The sequence below is a fragment of the Tasmannia lanceolata genome, unplaced genomic scaffold (assembly GCF_043159265.1).
Source record: "Tasmannia lanceolata isolate RefF3 unplaced genomic scaffold, GAP_Taslan_0.1 ptg000018l, whole genome shotgun sequence".
NCBI lineage: Eukaryota > Viridiplantae > Streptophyta > Magnoliopsida > Canellales > Winteraceae > Tasmannia > Tasmannia lanceolata.
In genome coordinates this window covers 32949888-32969824 of record NW_027518695.1, presented here as the reverse complement: position 1 = coordinate 32969824, position 19937 = coordinate 32949888, and the positions used below count along the sequence as shown (strand labels likewise).

General features: G+C 40.8%; 1 protein-coding gene across 2 annotated transcripts in view; it reads right to left on the bottom strand.

The window, feature by feature from the left end:
* Nucleotides 1–19937, bottom strand: part of LOC143849977 (lariat debranching enzyme-like) — a 111097-nt gene that overhangs the window by 48600 nt on the left and 42560 nt on the right. For both annotated transcript variants that reach the window (XM_077359301.1, XM_077359302.1), the window contains exons 7-9: nt 16574–16756; nt 16358–16476; nt 16100–16239 (exon numbers count right to left, since the gene is read on the bottom strand). In XM_077359301.1, the coding sequence (XP_077215416.1) occupies nt 16100–16239; nt 16358–16476; nt 16574–16756 (442 nt within the window). The remainder of the gene's footprint in view (nt 1–16099; nt 16240–16357; nt 16477–16573; nt 16757–19937) is intronic.

The following is a 19937-nucleotide window of genomic DNA, read 5'->3' as shown; positions in this document are numbered from 1 at the left end:
TCTTTTGAATAATAAGCCCTTTCCTAGTGCACCCTTCAAATATTTGGGATTTGAACTACTGCACTCCAGTGTGAAGTATGAGGGGAGGTCATGTACTGACCGACTACTCCAACAGCCAAGGATATATTAGGATGAGTAACAGTATGGTATATGAGCTTCCCCAGGAGTCTTCTATACCTGCCAGGATCCTTCAGCATGTCCTCTTCTTTTGGAACTAGTTTGACATTGGGATCCATAGGTACAGACACAGGTTTTACACCAAGATTTCATGTTTCCTGCAACAAATCCAAAACATACTTTCTCTGTGATAGACAAACCACTAGAGTATGCCACTTCTATCCCAAGGAAATATCTGAGACGTCTCAAGTCTTTTGTAGCGAACTCCTTCTGTAAGAAAGCCTTCAGTTTCTGGATTCCCCCTGAGTTACTACTTGTGATAATGATATCATCGACATATACAATCAATAGAATGCATCCTGCTGAGGACTGATGACTGAATATTGAATGGTCCACAGCACACTGTCTCAAACCAAACCTGATAACAGCCTCACTGAATCTGTCAAACCATGCTCGTGGAGACTACTTCAACATGGATAGGGATTTCCTGAGGCGATGGATAGAAGTGGACATCTCCCCCTGAGCAACATATCCTGGAGGTTGATCCATATGCACCTCTTCGTGAAGGTCGCCATGCAGAAATGCATTCTTCACATCCAACTGGTGAAGATTCCAGCCATGATTGACTGCAAGGGATAGGAGAACATGAACTGAAGGTATCTTCACAACTGGGGAAAAGGTCTCATTGTAATCAACTCCAAATGTCTGAGTATAACCTTTGGCAACGAGACAAGCCTTCAGTCGCTCAACAGTACCATCTGGTAGATATTTAATAGAAAACACCAAACGGCAACCAACGGGTCGAGCACCAGAGGGAAATGAACAAAAAGAAGAGAGCAGAGACGAGTTACCAGTCATATGATTTGAGGCTCCTGAGTCAATGATCCAGGACCCAGATCTATAAAGTAAGGTCGTGGATGAACTACCTGGTTGAGCAAAGCCAGCAGTGGGATGAGATGCACTCTGTCTAAACCACTGTAACTCCTCATAGTCTACCCTCGTACAGCTGAAGGAATCATCAACAGGTGTAGAAGCAGGTCCAGAAGCAACTGTGTCAGGGGGGCTAGCTGTCGTGAAGCAGGTCCAGAAGCTCAAGGTGAAGTGTGTGTGTGTGTGAAGAAATGATTTGTGAGCAGCTGCTCAGATAAGCTTATCTGAGCAAAGCCCACAAACCATGGGGGGGCACATTTTTTGGGGGATCCAAAGCATTCATTTAGAAGGCCCTTCCATGGATAGGGTGTGTACCAAAAATCAGCCCTATAGGATCATCCTAACTCTGCCATTTGTGGAGGGGAAAATGGGCAGAAACATGGACACACAGTGTCTGTCCATTTTCCCCTCCACCTTTGATTGGGTTAGGATGATCCTATAGGGCTGATTTTTGGTACACACCCTATCCATTGAAGGGCCTTCCAAATAAATGCTTTGGATCCCCCAAAAATGTGCCCCCCCCCCCTCCCCAATGGTTTGTGAGCTCTGCTAAGGTAAGCTTATCTGAGTAGCTGCTCACAAACCAATTCCTATATATATTATGGTTTAAAATTTTGGTTTCGGACCCCACCGAAAACCGAAATTTGGTTCGAAATTCTGGACCGAAATTCCGAAATTTCATCCAAAATTTTGTGAGACTTTTTTTCTTTTAATAAATAATGCCATTTAATCAAAATTACGGACTGAAATCCGAAATTTGGTAAATGGCAAAAAATTAAATTTCGGAAAATTTCAGTTTCGGTCCCCACCGAAATTTCGGATTTCGGTCGAAATTAAAACCATGATATATATATATATATATATATATATATATATATATATATATATATATATATATATATATATATATATATATAACTTACCAACTTCTCCAAAAGCTTAAGCTGTTGGAGAAAGGCGTTGTTTATCTTTTATAATTTAACACTCCCACGCATGTGTGGACCACTTGGCAAACATGTGGCACATGTGGTCCCACTTTGGGTCGACCATCGCAGCAGGGGCGATGCCACATGAGAGGAAAGGGGGGCAATTGCCCCCCTTATTTTTTTGGAAAAAAAAAATATGCCTTTATTTTTTAATAATTTTTTAATACTTACCCCCTTTTTTTTTAAATATGCCCCCCTTTCCAATAGAAAATAAGTTTAAAATTTTAATTTTACCATTTTTATCTCTCTTTTTTGTGCAAAATTTACTATAATTTTTGCCCCCTTGCGCAAAATTTCAGATAGAAATTTTTTCTATCTTAATTTCAAGATAGATAAAAAATTACTATAATTTTTGCCCCCCTTGTGCAAAATTTCTGGCATCGCCCCTGCATCGCAGGTGTATTTTTGCTCTCCAGGAGGTTTGAACTCTAGACTTTTGGCTCTGATACCATGTTAAACAACCAGTTACCCCAAAAGCATAAGCTTTTGGAGAAAGGTGTCATTTATCTTTTATACTTTAACACTCCCCTGCACATGTGGCCCACTTGGCAAACACGTAGCACATGTGGTCCCACTTTGAGCTGACCATCGCATGTGGATTTTTGCTATCTGGGAGGTTTGAACTCGAGACCATTGGCTCTGATACCATGTTAACTTATCAACTTCTCCAAAAGCTTAAGCTGTTGGAGAAAGGGGTTATTTATCTTTTATAATTTAACATATATATGTGGGAAACCAGTTTCTGAGCTTGAGCTCAAGATTGCTTATCTGAGCTCAAGCGTCAAAAACTCATGTGGGCCCACACTCTTGGGATGATCCAAAGCATTCCTTTGAAAGGCTCTTACATAGATAGGGTGTATACCAAAAATCAGGTTCATAGGATTATCCTAACCATAGTTACCAGTTCGGGAAACGGAAACGGGAAACGGTACATGAAACGGAAACATGTGAAAAAAATCAAAGGGGAAACGGGAAACGGGAAACGATTGAGAAACGCATGTGAAACACATTGGGAAACGTCTTCGAAAACGCAGGGGAAACGCAAGAGAAACGCTAGTGAAACGTATGTACGTGAAACCTAAAGGAAATGCTAGTGAAACACATAAATGTGATGGTAACACACATTAATAGGAAAATGCTTGTACTAGAATCTTAAATATAATATATCCTCTTTAAACTAGATAGGGCTGTCCACAATAAACTAAAGGGGGTTTAATATATCCGTTTAAAGTCTTAAAATTCCAAGAAACGTGTTTCCATGGAAATAAAACGTGTTTCCCAGTCTTGGAAACGCGTTTCACAAATGTTTCACTGACGATTTGGAGGCGTTTCACAATTTTCTGAATAGCATTTCGTACCCGTTTCGAAAACGCGTTTCCACAGAAACAAGTTTCCCCCCTCCCTAGGCGTTTCTTGCATCTATGATCCTAACCCATCCAAAAGTGGAGGGAAAATGGGCAGATACTGTTTCTCCACAAATCTGCCCATTTTTTCCTCCACAAAACGGTGAGGATGATTGTAAGCCCAAGGGTTCTCATGGGTGTAATCATTCACCTTACCTTCTTGTTTTGATGCTAGCAAACCAAATTGATTAGCATTAATGGACTAATGTGTTGCTTTGAGATGTTGTGTGCTATACAGGATTTTGATGTCATATCGCCATTACATAACTCAACACAATACATGGCTTGTGGATCCACACACACATTGATCAAGAGCTTGCACTCGGTGAAGACATCATCATTTGAAGATATTAAAGTCAAGAAGAAGCTTGGAGTTGAACTAGCCATTGGTGACACCTCATGCACCTTGCAACATGCATTGAAGATTAGAGGAAGTCACAAGAGCTATACAAGGTCAAGAAGTTCACTCACAACCTAAAGAAGTCCAAGAAAGTGCAAAAGATTTTATGTTAAATGCACTTTCAAAAGGTTTTCAAATGGTTTTCATTTTTATATCTTTGAAAACCATACACACTCAAAAATGTATTTGAAAACCTAGGACTTAAGGCCAAAGGCCATGGCCCAAAAGCCCTTGATTTTTAAAGTTAAAATGGAATTTTATAGAGGGCCGGTCGACCGGGGTGTCCCGGGCGACCGCGGAAGGATGGCTGGAATTCCAGCATCCTTTGAACAAAGGCGGACCGGTCGACCGGGGGTTAGCGGGCGACCGCGGAATCAGTTTTGTCGAAATAGAACCCTTCTGTCATGGTATGGGCGAGCGACCGCCAAGGGTCGGTCGACCGCGATAGTGTTTTGAGCTAAAATTTAATTCAAACAGATTGCCCTCGCCGGGCGACCGCCATAGGGCCGGTCGACCGCGCCGGTTTGAAATTTGAATTTCTTAAAGAGAACCCGATAAGGCGGGCAACTGCCGTGCCTCGGTCGACCGCCGCAGCCTGAAAAAAGAGCCGTTGGGGCTTGCGCAGGTTGACTTTTTCAACCCAGTTTTTTACGGTTTTACCCCTAAACGGTCATATTTTCTTGTGGGCTATATATACACTATCCAAACCTTTCTGACCAAGCTTTTGAACATTTCTGAAAGATCAAATCCCATCTTTTTGAGCTTCAACTTTTCAAATAAAAAACAAAACCTCTTTCAGCTTGTATTCCACATTCTATCAAAAGGCACTCCATAGGGCTTTCATTTGCTTATTTTCTTAGAGTGATTATGAGCTTACAATGTTGTAATCCGCCTATTAAGAGGCATTGAGAGTTTTTCATTTTATTTGTTCTTCATTGAGGGTCTTCTCTTCGACCCGTTAAAAATTGTAAGACATTGTGAGGGTCTCCGATTCGGCTTGTTAGCAAAGGTGAATCATGTAAGAGGGAGTCCCTCGCAAGGCTTCGTGCAGAAAGGGTGTGTTCCCTTTGGAGTTGGAGAAGTTATGGTGTACGGCTTGGTGATTCGCCATTCAAGAATCCCAACTTTAGTGGAGCATCCAAGGAGGAAAACTTGAAAGAGTTGAGTAGGTCTTGTGATAGACCGAACCACTATAAAAATCTTGTGTCTTTTGTGGATGACTCTTCTTCTCCTTCTTCTCTAGCACATGTGGTGATTGGTAAACTCTAACCCTAACTTGTTATTATGTTTTAAATTGAACAAGGGTTAGTAAATGTGCATGATTGGAATATCTAAACCCTAGCTTTCATTACCATGTTTATTTAAACAAGGGTTAGGATATTAACTAGTGCTTAATTAGTAAAGTGATTTTAATAATCCATCTAATTAAGCCTAAAATTTTTAATTAGCCAATTCACCCCCCTCCTTGCGTTGTCACACTTGCATTTCAATGATCCTAACCATGGTTTTAAATTTCAACCGAAATCTGAAATTTCAGACCAAAATTTTGGATTTCGGTGGGGACTGAAACCAAAATTTTCCGAAATTTCATTTTTCGCCATTTACCAAATTTCAGACCGAAATTTCGGTAATTTAGGTCCGAAATTTCGATTAAATGCCTTTATTTTATTTTATTTTAAAGTGTTATAAAATTTAGGAAAATTTCAAAAATTCGATCATGAATTTCGAACCAAATTACCAAATTTCGGTTTTCGGTGGGGTTCGAAATGGTTACCGAAACCGAAATTTTAAACCATGATCCTAACCACCTGATTTTTTGTGGACACCTATCTATGTAAGGGCCTTTCAAATGAATGCTTTGAATCACCCCAAAAATGTGGGCCCACACTGTATTAGGTCCATCGGATCATCCTAACCCATCCAAAAGTGGAGTTGCAAGTTCAGTCAACACAGAATTCCTCATTTAAGATAAAGTGGATCGGGGATGGAGCGTTCAGAAGAATCATCGAAATAGGAAAACTGATCGGGTATTGCAATGAAGAAGGTCTGCAAATTTAGGGGATTGGAGATGTAGTAGATGTGCTTTCCGTAATTTTCGAAGAGGAGCAGCTTGCGGAAAGTGTGGTAAGGTGTGGTCACCTTCTGATTTCAACTTCCCGAATGTTGAGATAATGTCGAATCAAGCAGGTAAGAATAAAGATTCAGGTCATAATAGAGGGAATGCAACCATTCCAGAACATGTCCAAAATATAGAGGCATCTCCTGATAGCCCAGACATCATTCCATTGGTGTCCATATCTGGAGCACATTCGAGCTTATGGGGTCGTATCCGAGCAGGGTGGTCCGGTAACATCCCTGCCCTAGAATCTTGGCTTCGAAGGAGGGATGTGTTGGAGGGGCATTTGAAGGTGTACAAGATCGATCTGTTAGAAGTCCTAATCATTCTTCCTCATCAGAGCAATGTAGATAGCGCGAAACTGGGTTGGTTGTCAGCATCTAACTCTCCAGTTGTGGAGTTATATCCTTGGGCTAAGAAATTTGGGAACTAGGAGTCTTTGGACTGGTGGATCGTTTCTGGAATCCCTCCTCAAGCGTGGTGCGAGGTAAACTTCAAGAGAATTGGCAGCAAGGTCGGAAGGGTAATGGATATGGATATTTCTTGCAAGTCGGGAAGGGGATATAAAGTGGCTAAGATCCATCTGCTAACCAGTGAATCTTGCCCTGTGTCCATCACTGTTCCAGTGTGCGTTGGCAACATGACAACACGGGTTAAATTGGAGAAGTTTAAATTGGGAAATCTACCATTATCAGAAGGTCGGCAAGGGGATGAGGGCAGATGTGCCTTTGATGAACCCCGCTCGGAGAACGGTTCTTCACATCATATTATCGATTCTGGGGGGTCCTTTGGAGGAAAACGGTTGGAGTGGGATCAGTTGCAGAGCGGACATAGCTTGGAGAAGGGGGCGGCGTATCATAGTAAATCTGGATCTGAAGATATTCTATCGGCTCACGATAGCAGTGCGGTGCAGGATAACGCAGATTTTGAATTTCAAATCCCAGGAATAGGTGTCTCGCTCCCATTGGAAGAAAACAGTGATTCTTATCCTCTCAGGAATGTGCCAGGTGTAACTCTAATTGTATGACTTCCGCATGGCTTCTAACCTCGCAATCCCCGCCTTCTTTTCTACCTACTCCATTTGACTATGATGATGCGATTCAACCGGCAATTGCAGCTGACCTTGGAAACTTCACTGACATCTGTCGGTCCCTTGAGGATCAAAGAGGTGGGCCCAATAATTCTCAGTTTGGCTCGCAAGTCTGGGCCCCACTCTTGAACCTTTTTGGGCTCAGTACAAGTACTGGATCACTTGCGAATGTAAAAAGACATTTGGTGGGCCTTTTGAATGTAATTTCTGAAATCGAAGGTGGGCCTAACCCCTTCCCATCTCTGCCCCAAAAGCAGATCTATGGAGCTATGAATATCTCGCCTTCGGAGCTCATTCCTTTGAATCAGCCTCTCCGTCCAGACGCCTTTGAGAATGAAGAGTCTCATAATATCGCTTCTGAATCTTCCAAAGATCAGTCAGAAGAATCTGATTGTCTGGAATTTCGCTTGGAGGTGAGAGTTCCAGATCTGATATATCAGGAAAGGTTAGTTGATTCGTAGCCCAGGTCCCTCAATGAAGGTGAGTTAGCGGAAGGCAATGAAGTTGATTCAGACTTTAGTAAATCAGAAGAAGCAGACCTAGAGGAGATAGATAGTGTGGCTGAGTATACTGATACAGATAATGAGGGTAACGATGCACTGGAGCGTGTAGTGAGGGATGAAATGAATCAGGACATTTATCAAGTGGAGGCGTATATCAATAATGCAGTTGTTGCAGCATCTGTTCTGGGTTTGATATCTTTAGGGATGGAAGAAGGATTGCCAGAATTCTTCAAAAAAGCTGAAATCAGAGACTCAAATGGGAGGAATAGCAATGAGAACGTCAACGAGGAGGTTGCCGCTAGAATTATTGAGGAATTAAAGGATATGCGTAGATTGAGTAAATTGAGGGGAAAAGACCAGCGAGATGCGGGCTTAAAAATTAGAAAGTTTATGAAGAATGATGGTCTGAGGAGGAGGAGTTTCCTTTCACGATGTATCCCATGAAGATTATTTCATGGAACGTGAATGGGCTTGGGGCTCTGGATAAGAAGGCTCAGGTAAAAGTTATAATTCGAGAGCAGAAACCAAATGTCATTTGTATCATGGAAACCAAAATGGTAGGGATTAGTAGGGCTGTGGTCAGGGATGCAGGGATACCGACCAGTCGGGACTTTATTTCAAAAGATGCTGAGGGTCGTTCTGGTGGTATTCTAGTTGCTTGGGACACTAGCTTGTTGGACGTGGCTGATTCATGGATAGGAAACTTCTCGGTTACTATTACTATCAGGAATGTAGCTGACAGGGAAATGTCGACCTTTACTGGTGTTTATGGCCCCGTTGATAACAGAGAGAAGGCAGATTTTTGGTCCGAGTTGGATTTTTTAGGGGTGGAGGTGGTCCCATCCTTGGTGTGTAGGGGGTGATTTCAATGAAATTCGAATAATGGAAGAAAGATTGGGCTGCAAGAGAATCACCAGACACATGAGGGAGTTTGCCAACCTTATAGCTGCTTATGAGTTACAGGATTTACCATTATCTGGGGCTCAATTTACATGGGCTAGGAATCTTGCCAGGAGCAGAATTGACAGATTTTTGGTGTGCCCAAGATGGATGGATAGGGTCCCTGATTTATCTCAAAAAGCCATGTCTCATTCTGTTTCGGACCATTGTCCCATTTTATTGGACCCGAGACTGGATTCTTGGGGCCCTATTCCGTTCAGATTTAATTTGGCTTGGTTGGAGTGCTCGAAAATGGAGGAAAAGCTTGGAAAGTGGTGGGAGGATGCCCGTGTGGACGGTCCAGCGGATGTGGTCATTGGCTCCAAACTTCGTCTGGTAAAACATAAGTTAAAGAGTGGGATCTTGAAAATAAAAGAAATGTTTTGGAAAAGAGGAAATGGATAGAAACAAGGCTTCAAGAGATAGAGGCAACGATAAGGGAAGATCATCATATTTTAGAGGAAGCGGTTGAATTAGGGAAATTGAAAGAGGAACATAATTCAATTCTTCTTCGAGAGGAGATATCTTGGAGGCAAAAGTCCAGAGTTAGGTGGATTAAGGAAGGAGACAAGAACACGTCGTATTTCCATGGTCTAGCGAGTGCCAGAAGGAGAAGGAACAGAATTGAAGCTATTAAGGTGAAGGGAGATCTAAGCTTAGATAAAGACATAATTACAAAGGAGATTGTTGACTTCTTCACCAATCTGTTTACGTCGGAGTCAACATTTCGACCTTGTCCTGAAGGTATTGACTTTAGAGTATTGGGAGAACTTGAAAGGAAAAACTTGGAGAAACCATTTTCTGAAGAAGAGATTAAAAGGGGATTATTTTCTTTGGAGAAGGATAAGGCTCCTGGACCCGATGGGTTTTGTTTAGCATTTTTCCAAAGTTGATGGAATTACGTAAAGGATAATTTGATGATATTTTTCTCGGAATTTTTTGATGCCTTGGAGTTGGATCGAGGCACTGGGGCATCCTTCATCACTCTAATTCCAAAAGTTAAAGGTGCATCAATGGTGATAGAGTTTCGGCCTATAAGTCTAGTAGGTTGTCTGTATAAAATTTTGGCCAAAGTGCTCGCTAAAAGATTGATGGTGGTTCTCCCTATCATTATTTCGAAAAGTCGGAGTGATTGCTCCTTGGTTGCAAACGAAGTGGCTGATTACTATAAAAAATTGGGTATAAGTGGAATTGTATGCAAACTGGATATGGAAAAAGCATATGATCGGGTGGAGTGGAATTGCTTGGACTTTATCATGGGCAAAATGGGTTTCGGCATTAAATGTAGGAAGTGGATTGGTAGGTGTGTATCGTCGGCGTGGTTTTCTATTCTCATCAATGGTGCTCCTAAAGGTTTTTTCAAATCATCTCGTGGCTTGAGGCAAGGTGACCCTCTATCTCCATTCCTATTTGTAATAGTCACTGAGACTCTTAGTAGGCTGATTGATAAAGGTAAAGATTGTGGTTTGGTGGAAGGTTTTAAGGTTTGTGGTAGAGAGGAAGAAGTTTCTCATCTTCAGTTTGCCGACAACACTTTGTTATTCAATACAGCGGAAGTGAAGAATATGTTGAACTTGAGAGCTATTTTACGGTATTATGAAGCTATTACGGGTCAAATATCAAATTTCTCTAAGTCTAGAGTGTATGGCATTAAGGTTGACGAGGAAAGGTTAAAAGGCTTTGCTGGAATTTTGGGGTGTGAGGCTGATTCATTTCCTACCTCCTATCTTGGCTTGCCGCTGGGAGGGAGGACTGCTGGTAAGCATATGTGGAATCATGTAGTGGAAAGAGCAGACAGAAGGTTGGATACTTGGAAGACGAACCTTGTATCAAAGGGGGGCAGATTAACGCTAATTAAAGCAGTGTTAATGAATATTCCTATTTATCATCTATCTCTTTTCAAATTTCCAGCTAGTGTGGAGAAGAAGATTGAGCAGATTCAAAGAAGATTTTTGTGGGGGGTAAAGAGGAAAAAAAGCGTATTCCATTGGTTAAATGGGAAAGAGTTTGTAAACCATTTAAGAATGGGGGTCTTGGCATCAGAAGGGTTAAGGAAATGAATATCACTCTCCTAGGGAAATGGCTATGGAGGTTTGGAAAGGAGTCAAGTCAGTTATGGGTGAAACTTATCGAGACAAAGTATGGTTACTTGTCGGGCCACTGGATAATAGAAGACAGTTTTAACTGTGAGGGAAGAACCATATGGAGGGATATCTTAGGGGTTAAGAATCGATTTGAGGAGGGAGTTAAATTCAGAGTCTATGAGAGAGATTTTGGATTGATAAATGGTGCTTAGATCAGCCCCTAAAATTTTCATTTCCAAGATTGTTCTATATGGAAGTAAATAAAGAGGGAGTTGTGAAGGAATTCATGGAAAAAAGGGATGGCAAGGTCGTTTGGAAGCCGGTTTTCAGAATAAATTTTTCGATTGGGAGATTTCCCATTTTGTTCGGTTGTTGGTAACTCTGGAAGAAGGATATGTCAAGCAAAACGGTGAAGACAAGATGGTATGGACCTGGGATTCCTCTGGGGACTTCTCGGACAAATCTTTTTATTTCCATTTAGTTGGTTGCATGTTATCTAATGTTGTTGACAATGTTGCCAAAGTAAGGACTATTAAAGCCCCCCCAAGAGTTTGTTTTTTTGTTTGGGCAGCTTGCCAAGGAAGAACTCAGACTGTGGATTTTCTGAGAAAGAGGAAAATGATTATTGTAAACCATTGTTCTATGTGCATGGAGGCAGGATAATTGGCAAATCATCTTCTAATCCACTATAAGGTAGCAAGGGAGGTGTGGGCAAATCTTCTCTCTCGATTTGGTATTTATTGGGTTTTCCTTGAATCTTTGAGGGAGCTTTTGCAATGTTGGTTTGTGGTTCTGTGGCGAAAGAAAGGGAAAATTCTTTGGGAGATCTCCTTCTTAGCTACTTTATGGGTTTTGTGGAAGGAACACAATGCGAGAATTTTCAAAGGTTTTGCTAGAGGAGCTAGTTTCCTTTTCAATAAGGTGATAGCTTTGTCCATAGCTTGGGCAAAATCCCTTCCGGAATTTGATTTTGTGTCAGCATATGATTTATGGGAAGGTTGGAGGGAGATTTGCATGAGCGTGGATAGGAAGCCAAAGGTGGTCCAGTCTTGGGATCCCCTTCCCTCTGGTCATCTTAAGCTTCACTTTGATGGGTCTAGCTTTGGCAATCCGCGTCCAGCTAGGATAGGCGGGGTTCTTAGAGATGATCTTGGTGTTGTTGCTTGGGCTTATGCGGGTCCGATTGGGATTGCGGATGCATCAGAAGCCGAGGTTAGAGCAGTTCATCAAGAAATAAAATTTCTTGCAATCAAGGGTGCTGACAAAGTAATTATTGAAGGAGACTCTTCAAATGTTATAAGTTGGCTCCAAGGCCTTAAAAAAACCCTTGGAGATTCAATAGATTTTTCGATCAGATAGTCGACTGAGCTAAGTCGTTATCTCTATCCTCAAAGCATGTGCGGAGAACGGCTAACGAGATGGCAGATAATTTGGCAAGATTGGGGTTTCGAAAGAGGCATTAGCTCTATTTGATTCTCTTCCTCCTTAATTTTTTGTATCTATGTCTCTTATGCCCCGATTGTATTTCCTCTTCCTTCGTATTTTGACCATCTTGGTCCTTTCTTAATAAAATTTGCTATCATTCAAAAAAAAAAAAAAAACCATCCAAAAGTGGAGGGGAAAAAATGGGCAGATATTGTGTCTCCACAAATCTGCCCACTTTTTCCCTCCACAAATGGAAGGGTTAGGAAGATCCTAACCACTTGATTTTTTGTGGACACCCTATCTATGTAGCCTTTCAAATAAATGCTTTGAATGACCCCAAAAATGTGAGCCCACATTGTATTAGAGCTCTGAGCTCGTGCTCGGAAACAATTTTCCCTATATATATATATATATATATATAGTTATAGTTATAATTTCAATTTTTCCTCAATTTTTAATTGAGAAAGAACCCCTTTTTTCCTCAAAAAGAATTCCATAACTAAACCTCACATGTGACTTTCTTTCCATCTGGAATGAAACATCCAACACAAAGGTAGAAAAACCAGTGAATCATAAAAAATAGTAAAGCTTTAATAATAAATTATAATTAAAATAAAATCTAGAAGATATAAATTTGAAGCCTTTACATAAAAAAGATAAAGTATGTAAAATAATAAAAAAGAAAATAGATCATCAAAACAATCAGAAAATCATAACAGATAAACGTTAACATAATAAAAGAATTTCACTCTCCTGAGTGATAATGACAATTTTTTATTGCTCAAAATAATAACATTAAGGTATTCAAAAAATACTGGTAAAATAAAATAAATTAATTAAATATTGGTTCGAAATAGGAATGAAATAGATTACAGAATCATCAAACTATATGTGGGGTCCGCAGAGCCTTATATGGTTATTATATTATTACTTTGTATACATGTGAGATCCATCCATTTCTTCCTTGGCCATTAGGCCCTCCATATGAGCCACCATAGATCACTCATTAATATTGTTGGGACCAACGTAGAACTCACCCTTAAAAGCTAGTCGTTAAGGGGAGGGTGCGCAAGCCCATCCACTTTCACTTTTACTATGTCTACTTTCAGATGGAACCCCAACAATCTCCCCCTCCATGCGAGAGAATCATGGGAACTTTGAGATCTTCCTCGGGGGATATTCTCCGTCCTCGAGGGCACACCAAAGTTACCACACCCCGGCTCTAATACCACTTTGTAGAAATCCGAAAAATACCTTCTCAAATAAGGATCAAACATGATGTGCGGCAAAACTTCAAGAAATGATGCAAAGAAACACAATCACACAAGAACATAAGATTTATGTGGTTCAGCAGTATGCCTACTTCCACAGGAGGAGTTTTACTATTTCGGGTTTTAGGGTTAAGCGCTCAAGTTGAGAGAGATGCAGGAGATTGATATTACTCCAACACTTTGTTAAGCAAAAGCCTTGCCTATGCCAAGCCTGTTGATCACCTTCTTCATTGCTGATTTTCTAATGAGATGTGGCACTTTGTCTTCTATCTCTTTGGAATTTATTGGGTTCTACTTTGCCATTTGTTGGTAATATTGAGTCGTGGAGTTTCACCCCTTCGCAATCAAGATGTAGGATTTTGTGGAGCATATTCCTAGCTGGCACTACGTGGCTCATGTGAAAAGAAAGAATAGGAGAGTTTACAAACGTACATATAAAGGTGTGTGAAGTTTACAAAGACAAATCTTCTTGGTAGTTGTCCAGTGGGCATCAACCTTTCTCTGTTTAGTAAAATCTCGGTGACCTCCTTCCATAAGAATTGGGAGGTGATCAGGTTGAGCAGTATTCACTCGGAGGGCCATAAGCCCATATGGATCCCTCCAACTCCTCAGAGGTTGAATCTGAACTTTCAAGGCTCAAGTCTTGGCAAACACCCCACCCCCCCCCCCCCCCCCCCCCCGACACGCCAACAGGTATTGGTAGACTGCTGAAAATGCAAACAGAGAAGTGATGTTAGCTTTTTTGGGCCCAATAAGTGAAAAGGATACTATCGAGGCAGAGCTCATGGCGCTTTTTAGAAGGATTCCTTTCGTGTCGTGGGATTAGATGCAGCGCAGGATCGTCGAGGGAAATTCCTTCGATATGATCAGGTGCGCGAGAGACAGTACAATATTACCATGGCACTTTTTGGATGCCATTGGGGAGATTCGGGATTCTTATTAAGGATTTCACTCAAAACAAATGGCATGTTTGGTGATCGACATAACGCAGAGGCAGATGATTTAGTTCGATCGGAGTAGGTTGAGAGAGTATAGATTGATGATAGTTTCTTTTTTTGGGTTTGGTTCTTTGATTCTCCTGTATATTTTCTTTTTTTTTCCTTCTTGGACCTTTTTTTTTGAAAAGCTTCGTCTTCTTGGGCATTTGCACTGCGCCTTTAGACTGTGTTAGTCTTTGGGTTTTGCTTTCTTAAATAAATCATTCGCGGTTAAAAAAGACTTTGCCACTTCATTCGATTGAATCGATTTGAAAGAAATAAGAAAAAATAAGGCCGTTGTATGTGATGTATCATACACCGAAACTACCCCTTATGTTTATCATATATGTAGAAAAACATGAAGAGCATTTTCAATTCGTAAATGGGACATTCTATGACTTTTTCACATTGGTTGTGTCCAATCCGACTAGATGAGGCTGGCATCTAAGTCCCACTTGGGATATTCCAACAGATCCACAAGTTTTGTCTATGTCCCACGTATTTAGGTTCAAATCTTTCAAATCCATCAGACCGCCGTGGTCCCTGGACAGCACTACTCGATACTATATATGTGGGCCCAATTTGATTTTGGTAGTCTCGCCCTTCATCTTAGCCCCATTATTTGATCACTGATTAGTATACATGTGGGTTTATTATTTTTTTGTCCATTAGACCCTCTATGTAGACCCCACAAGTATATAATTCATTACTGTGTACTTAGGTCCAATCTGTTTTTGGCTGTCGGACTCGGGCCCTCTATCTTAACCTTGGTAGAAGATCATTGATTATTATACATGCGGCGTCCTTTTTCTTTGCAATTAGACCCCGTATGTAGGCCCCACTAGCATATGACTCATTACAATAAAGGTGGTCCCTAATACCCATAATATATCATTACATGTGTCAATGTACCCAGACGGTCCATTGAATCCAAATGATCCATACATTAATGGATAGGAATTAGGTACAGGAGTTGTATCCAACCATGTCCGAAGTGGTTCCATTGACACCCCTATATAATGTATAACAGAAGTGAAAGTAGGATGGCAGAACAACCAAGGAAGAGAGGGAGAAAGAGAAAAGAGAGATGAAAGAAAGGAGAAAAAAGAGATAAGGATAGGGGAGGGAAGCAAGGGAAGAGAGGGGAAACGGGAAGAAGGAAGGACAAAGAGAAAGGGAAGGGAGAAGAAGCGGGAAAAAGTCAAGAACAACCTTAGAAACAAGAACGGCGGCTACTCTTGGTGGCTTCTCTAGGTGGAATCACACGTCCAAACCTCCCCTAGTGCTTCTTCCTCATGTCTTTTATGTGGGGGCGGATGCGACGTTCGTGATGTGTGGGACCTAGTTGACGCAGACAACTCCCACATCTAGGATAATAAATAATATAAAACGATAGTAAATCCTACCTCAAAAAATAAAATAAAATAAAACCTATCTAGAATATCGCATGTAATTGAATGAAGAAAATTGAGTCCTCAAGTGAGTCGTGTCACATCACAATGTGTGAGTTTTCTCAATTCTTTCAATCAAGGTATCACCGATAAATCTTGGCAGAATCCCCATTACAAGGGACAAACCAAGATAATAAATTGGTGTACCACTCTACTAGCAGCATATTTGAAAAGCTAGAGAAGAGTTTAAGCATATCTACTGCAACATAAGTTGGGCCATGAAATACAAAGAAAAAGGATCCATATCCGGACAATCATTCTTGGTAGCAAGTAAAATATTCTGAATCATAAAAGCAATATTAGTGCAAGCTAAAAAGGCGAGCTGATTCTTCAATAAATTTGTTTCTATGTGTCTGATATGTATACGTCATAGAACAGAAGAAACCATAGCATATAGAGACCATTACCGGAAGAGAAATTGTTAGAGATTGATTGAGAAGGCTTGTATGATGGCACTGTCTGTGTAAAATCAAAAGGTTTGGAACCTCTGACTTTTAGCTTATTTGCTACCCAATGTCGATCATCTTGAATGTCAACCTTTTGATCCCTGAATCCCAACATAGCTAATAGATTAGCTAGTTTTCTAATTTACAACAGGCAAAAAATGGAAGAAATGAAATCAGCCCTAATAAGGTTTCGTATAGAGCAACAAATAAGATGCACACCCAAACTGCACAGATTTCTTGGTCAAAGGCAGAAGAGAATTCAGTTTTCGTGTTATCGCAAGCCACTCTTCATCATACTGAATTTCGTAAGGTCCTGGGCCCGATTCAATTTCAAGAATCTAATGATTAAACCACAAACAGACATTCTGGCATTAGCTACTACTGAATGGAAACCACAAACAACCAATGGACAACAGCGAAAATAAGATAGATTACCTGTAAAAATTGGCGCCCCGGAAGGCATTTATCAAGTGCAAGGAATTCTGTGATTGGACCACCCTCCCCATGTTGAACAATAGCTGGAAATTTGCAGTGGAGATGAGCCGAAAACCAGTAAGGTGGTTTCAGTTTATCCAACAATTCTTCAGCAGCCTTACTTCCCAGAGTTCCTTCCTGAATCTGAGATAAATATCCAAATAATACTATTATATACATATATGTAAAAGACGGAAAGGAAACCAATGAGGTAGTGCAGTCAGTCTAACATATGACAGATGTTTAAGGCATGTATTGGAGCACTACAAAGCCTTTCTAACCGATAAAAACAGCAAAATCCTTCCAGTTTGGCTTGAGCCATATTCAAATTTGTGGATCAATCACAGAGTTTGAACTATTGAGGTAAGTTCCGAAGAGCACATTAAGTAAATAACAATATAAATTGTAACACGCCCAAAACTTGGTGTTAAAGAAGCAATATCAAAGGAAATTGTTGATTTTTTCCAAAACTTATTTACATCAGAGGAAGTATTGTGCCCCACCCCACATGGGGTAGAGTTGTATAAGCACTTTGGGTACCCTATCATAAGCTTGTATAAGATTTTTGCAAAGGTTCTAGCTGAAAGGTTAAAGAAGGTTCTTCCATCTATCATTTCGGGTACCCAAAGTGCTTTTGTCAATGAAAGACAGATTCTTGATTGTTCTCTGATAACAAATGAAATGATTGATAACCACCATGAGATGGGGCTAAGTGGTATCTTGTGTAAACTAGATATGGAAAAAGCTTATGATAGGGTTGAGTGGAAGTGTATGGACTATCTTATGCTTAGAATAGGATTTGGATCAAAATGGAGGTCTTGGATATCTAGATGTATATCAACTGCTTGGTTCTCTATTCTCATTAATGGGTCTCCTAAAGGTTTTTGATTTTTTTCAAGTCCTCGAGGGGCTTAAGGCAAGGAGATCCATTACAACCGTTTCTCTTTGTTATTGTAGCAGCAACATTCAGCGGGCTAATTGAGAAAGGAAAGTCATGTGGTCTAATTGAAGGTTTCAAGAATGGTGAAAATGGAGTGGAAGTTTCCCAGCTCCAATTTGCAAAAGATACCCTTCTTTTCAGTTCGCCTGATGTGATGAAAGTGTTGAATCTGAAGGAAATTTTGCGTTGTTACGAAGCAATAACGGGGCAAAGATCCAATTTCCATAAATCCAGAATCTTTGGTATTCATCTTGAAGAAGGTTTAATACAAGGATTGGCTAGCATCTTGGGTTGCAAACAGGATTACCTACCTACTTCTTACCCTGGCCTCCCTCTTGGGGTTGGTAGAGCTAAAAAATTCCAATGGGACCCAATTGTGAAAAAAGTAGAGAGAAGGTTGGACACTTGGAAGAAAAATATGGTTTCTAGAGGCAGGAAGACTTCCTCTCATAATCCGGAAGCCTGGGGCCCCTGAAATGTGTTGGGCCGCTAAATTGCTCTGAGGCATACGTTAGGGTTGTTCTTAAACAAGAGGAATAAAAACGTTGCCCTTCCAGCTGATGCGCGGAACATAGACGGGCAGGACGGACGAAAGGGGCCGAAAACAATGGGACTGAGACACGGCCCGGACTCCCACTGGGGGCAGCAGTGGGGAATCTTGGACAATGGGCGAAAGGCCGATCCAGCCCCTGGTTTTGATAAGTTAAGTTTGGTGACGTACTAGCGTTATAACATTTGAATTTCTCTGACATTCTACCCAATGAAATTGCCAATTGCAGCAGACTTGGACTGAGAAATTGAAGTGAAGACCTCAGGTCTAGGGGGGGCAATCATTGCATTTGAAAGCAGTGCTAGAAAGCCTATAAGAGTTGTAAACTCGTGATATAGGCACGTAAACGTAAAGAACGGCTGAACCCCTTACTCCCCGATGTATCAAATGTCGATTTTTAAATGCTCTGTTGTGATTGTGAAGAGAATTGAGCAAATTCAGAGGGGTACTGAAGATAAACATGTATCCCATTAGTTAGGTGGGAAGAAGTGTGTAAAACTGTTAAAGGCGGAGGTTTAGGAGTGAGGAGGAACAAGGAAACAAATATTGCATTGTTGGGTAAATGGTTATGGAGATTTGGTAACGAAGCATCTCATCTATGGGTGAGAGTCATTGAAAGTAAGCATGGTGCTACTCCAGGGAATTGGTCTTCAGATCAAATATTTAGATGCCGAGGAGTAACCATTTCGAGAGACAGTTTGAAGTTCAATCGTCTGTATGCAGCTGGAATAAAGTTCCGGGTTTACTCTGGCAATAGAATTCATTTTGGCATGACATTTGGTGCTCAGCAAGACCCTTAAAAGAACTGTTCTCGGATCTATTTTCAATATCATTGCGTAAGGATAGCTTTGTCTTGGAAAACATGAAGAAAAGAAATGAAAAGGTCAGTTTGGAATCCGTGGTTCAGAAGAAATTTCTTTGATCTTCCATTTGTTTTGAGATTTCTGGAGTTCTTGAAGGGGGTTACATAAAGTTGGATGGGGAAGACAAAAGAGTTTGGATCTGGAATACAGCTGGCAAATTCTCAGTCAAACCATTCTATCATCATCTAGTGACTAGTCCAGTGTCCTCCAGGGTGGCTAGAGTGTGGACTATCCAGGCACCTCCTAGAGTTTGTACATTTGATTGGGCGGCACTAAGGGAAAGAATTCAAACTGTGGATTTTCCTAGAACAAAGAAGATTCGTATCATTGATCACTGTGCTTTATGCCTAGAAGCAGGTGAATCTGTGAATCATTTTTTCATCCACTGTAGTTTTGTTAGAGCCATTTGGAGCAAATTGTTGAGCAAGTTTGGCATCGATTTGCTTATTGGTTGGTCGACTAATCCGTGGAAGGAAAGAGGTAAAATTCTCTGGAACGTTTCTTTCCTTGCAACCATTTGGAGAGTCTAGAAGGAAAGAAATGCTAGAATTTTTTATGGTTAATCCAAGAGTTCGTCATATTTATTCGTAAAAGCGATTGCTTTAACCATTTCATAGGTAAAGTCTCTCCCTTCTTTCAAGTTTGTGTCTGCATATGATCTGTGGGAAAGATGGAGGGATATTTGTAACAGCGTAGAGAAGAAACAAACGATTGTTCAAAATTGGATTCCTCCTCCGCCCGGTTTTGTAAAGCTTAACTTTGATGGTTCTAGCATGGGGAATTCTGTTCCAGCAGGAGTTAGAGGAGCTCTCATGGATGAATTTGGTGAGGTTCTGTGGGCTTCTACAGAGCCTATTGGAACAGTGTATGCCTAAGAGGCTGAGGTGCGTGCAACATATCAAGCTTTAGAGCATGTCATGAGAAATCACATTGGAAAAGTAGTTGTAGAAGGAGAACTCATCTAATGTTATC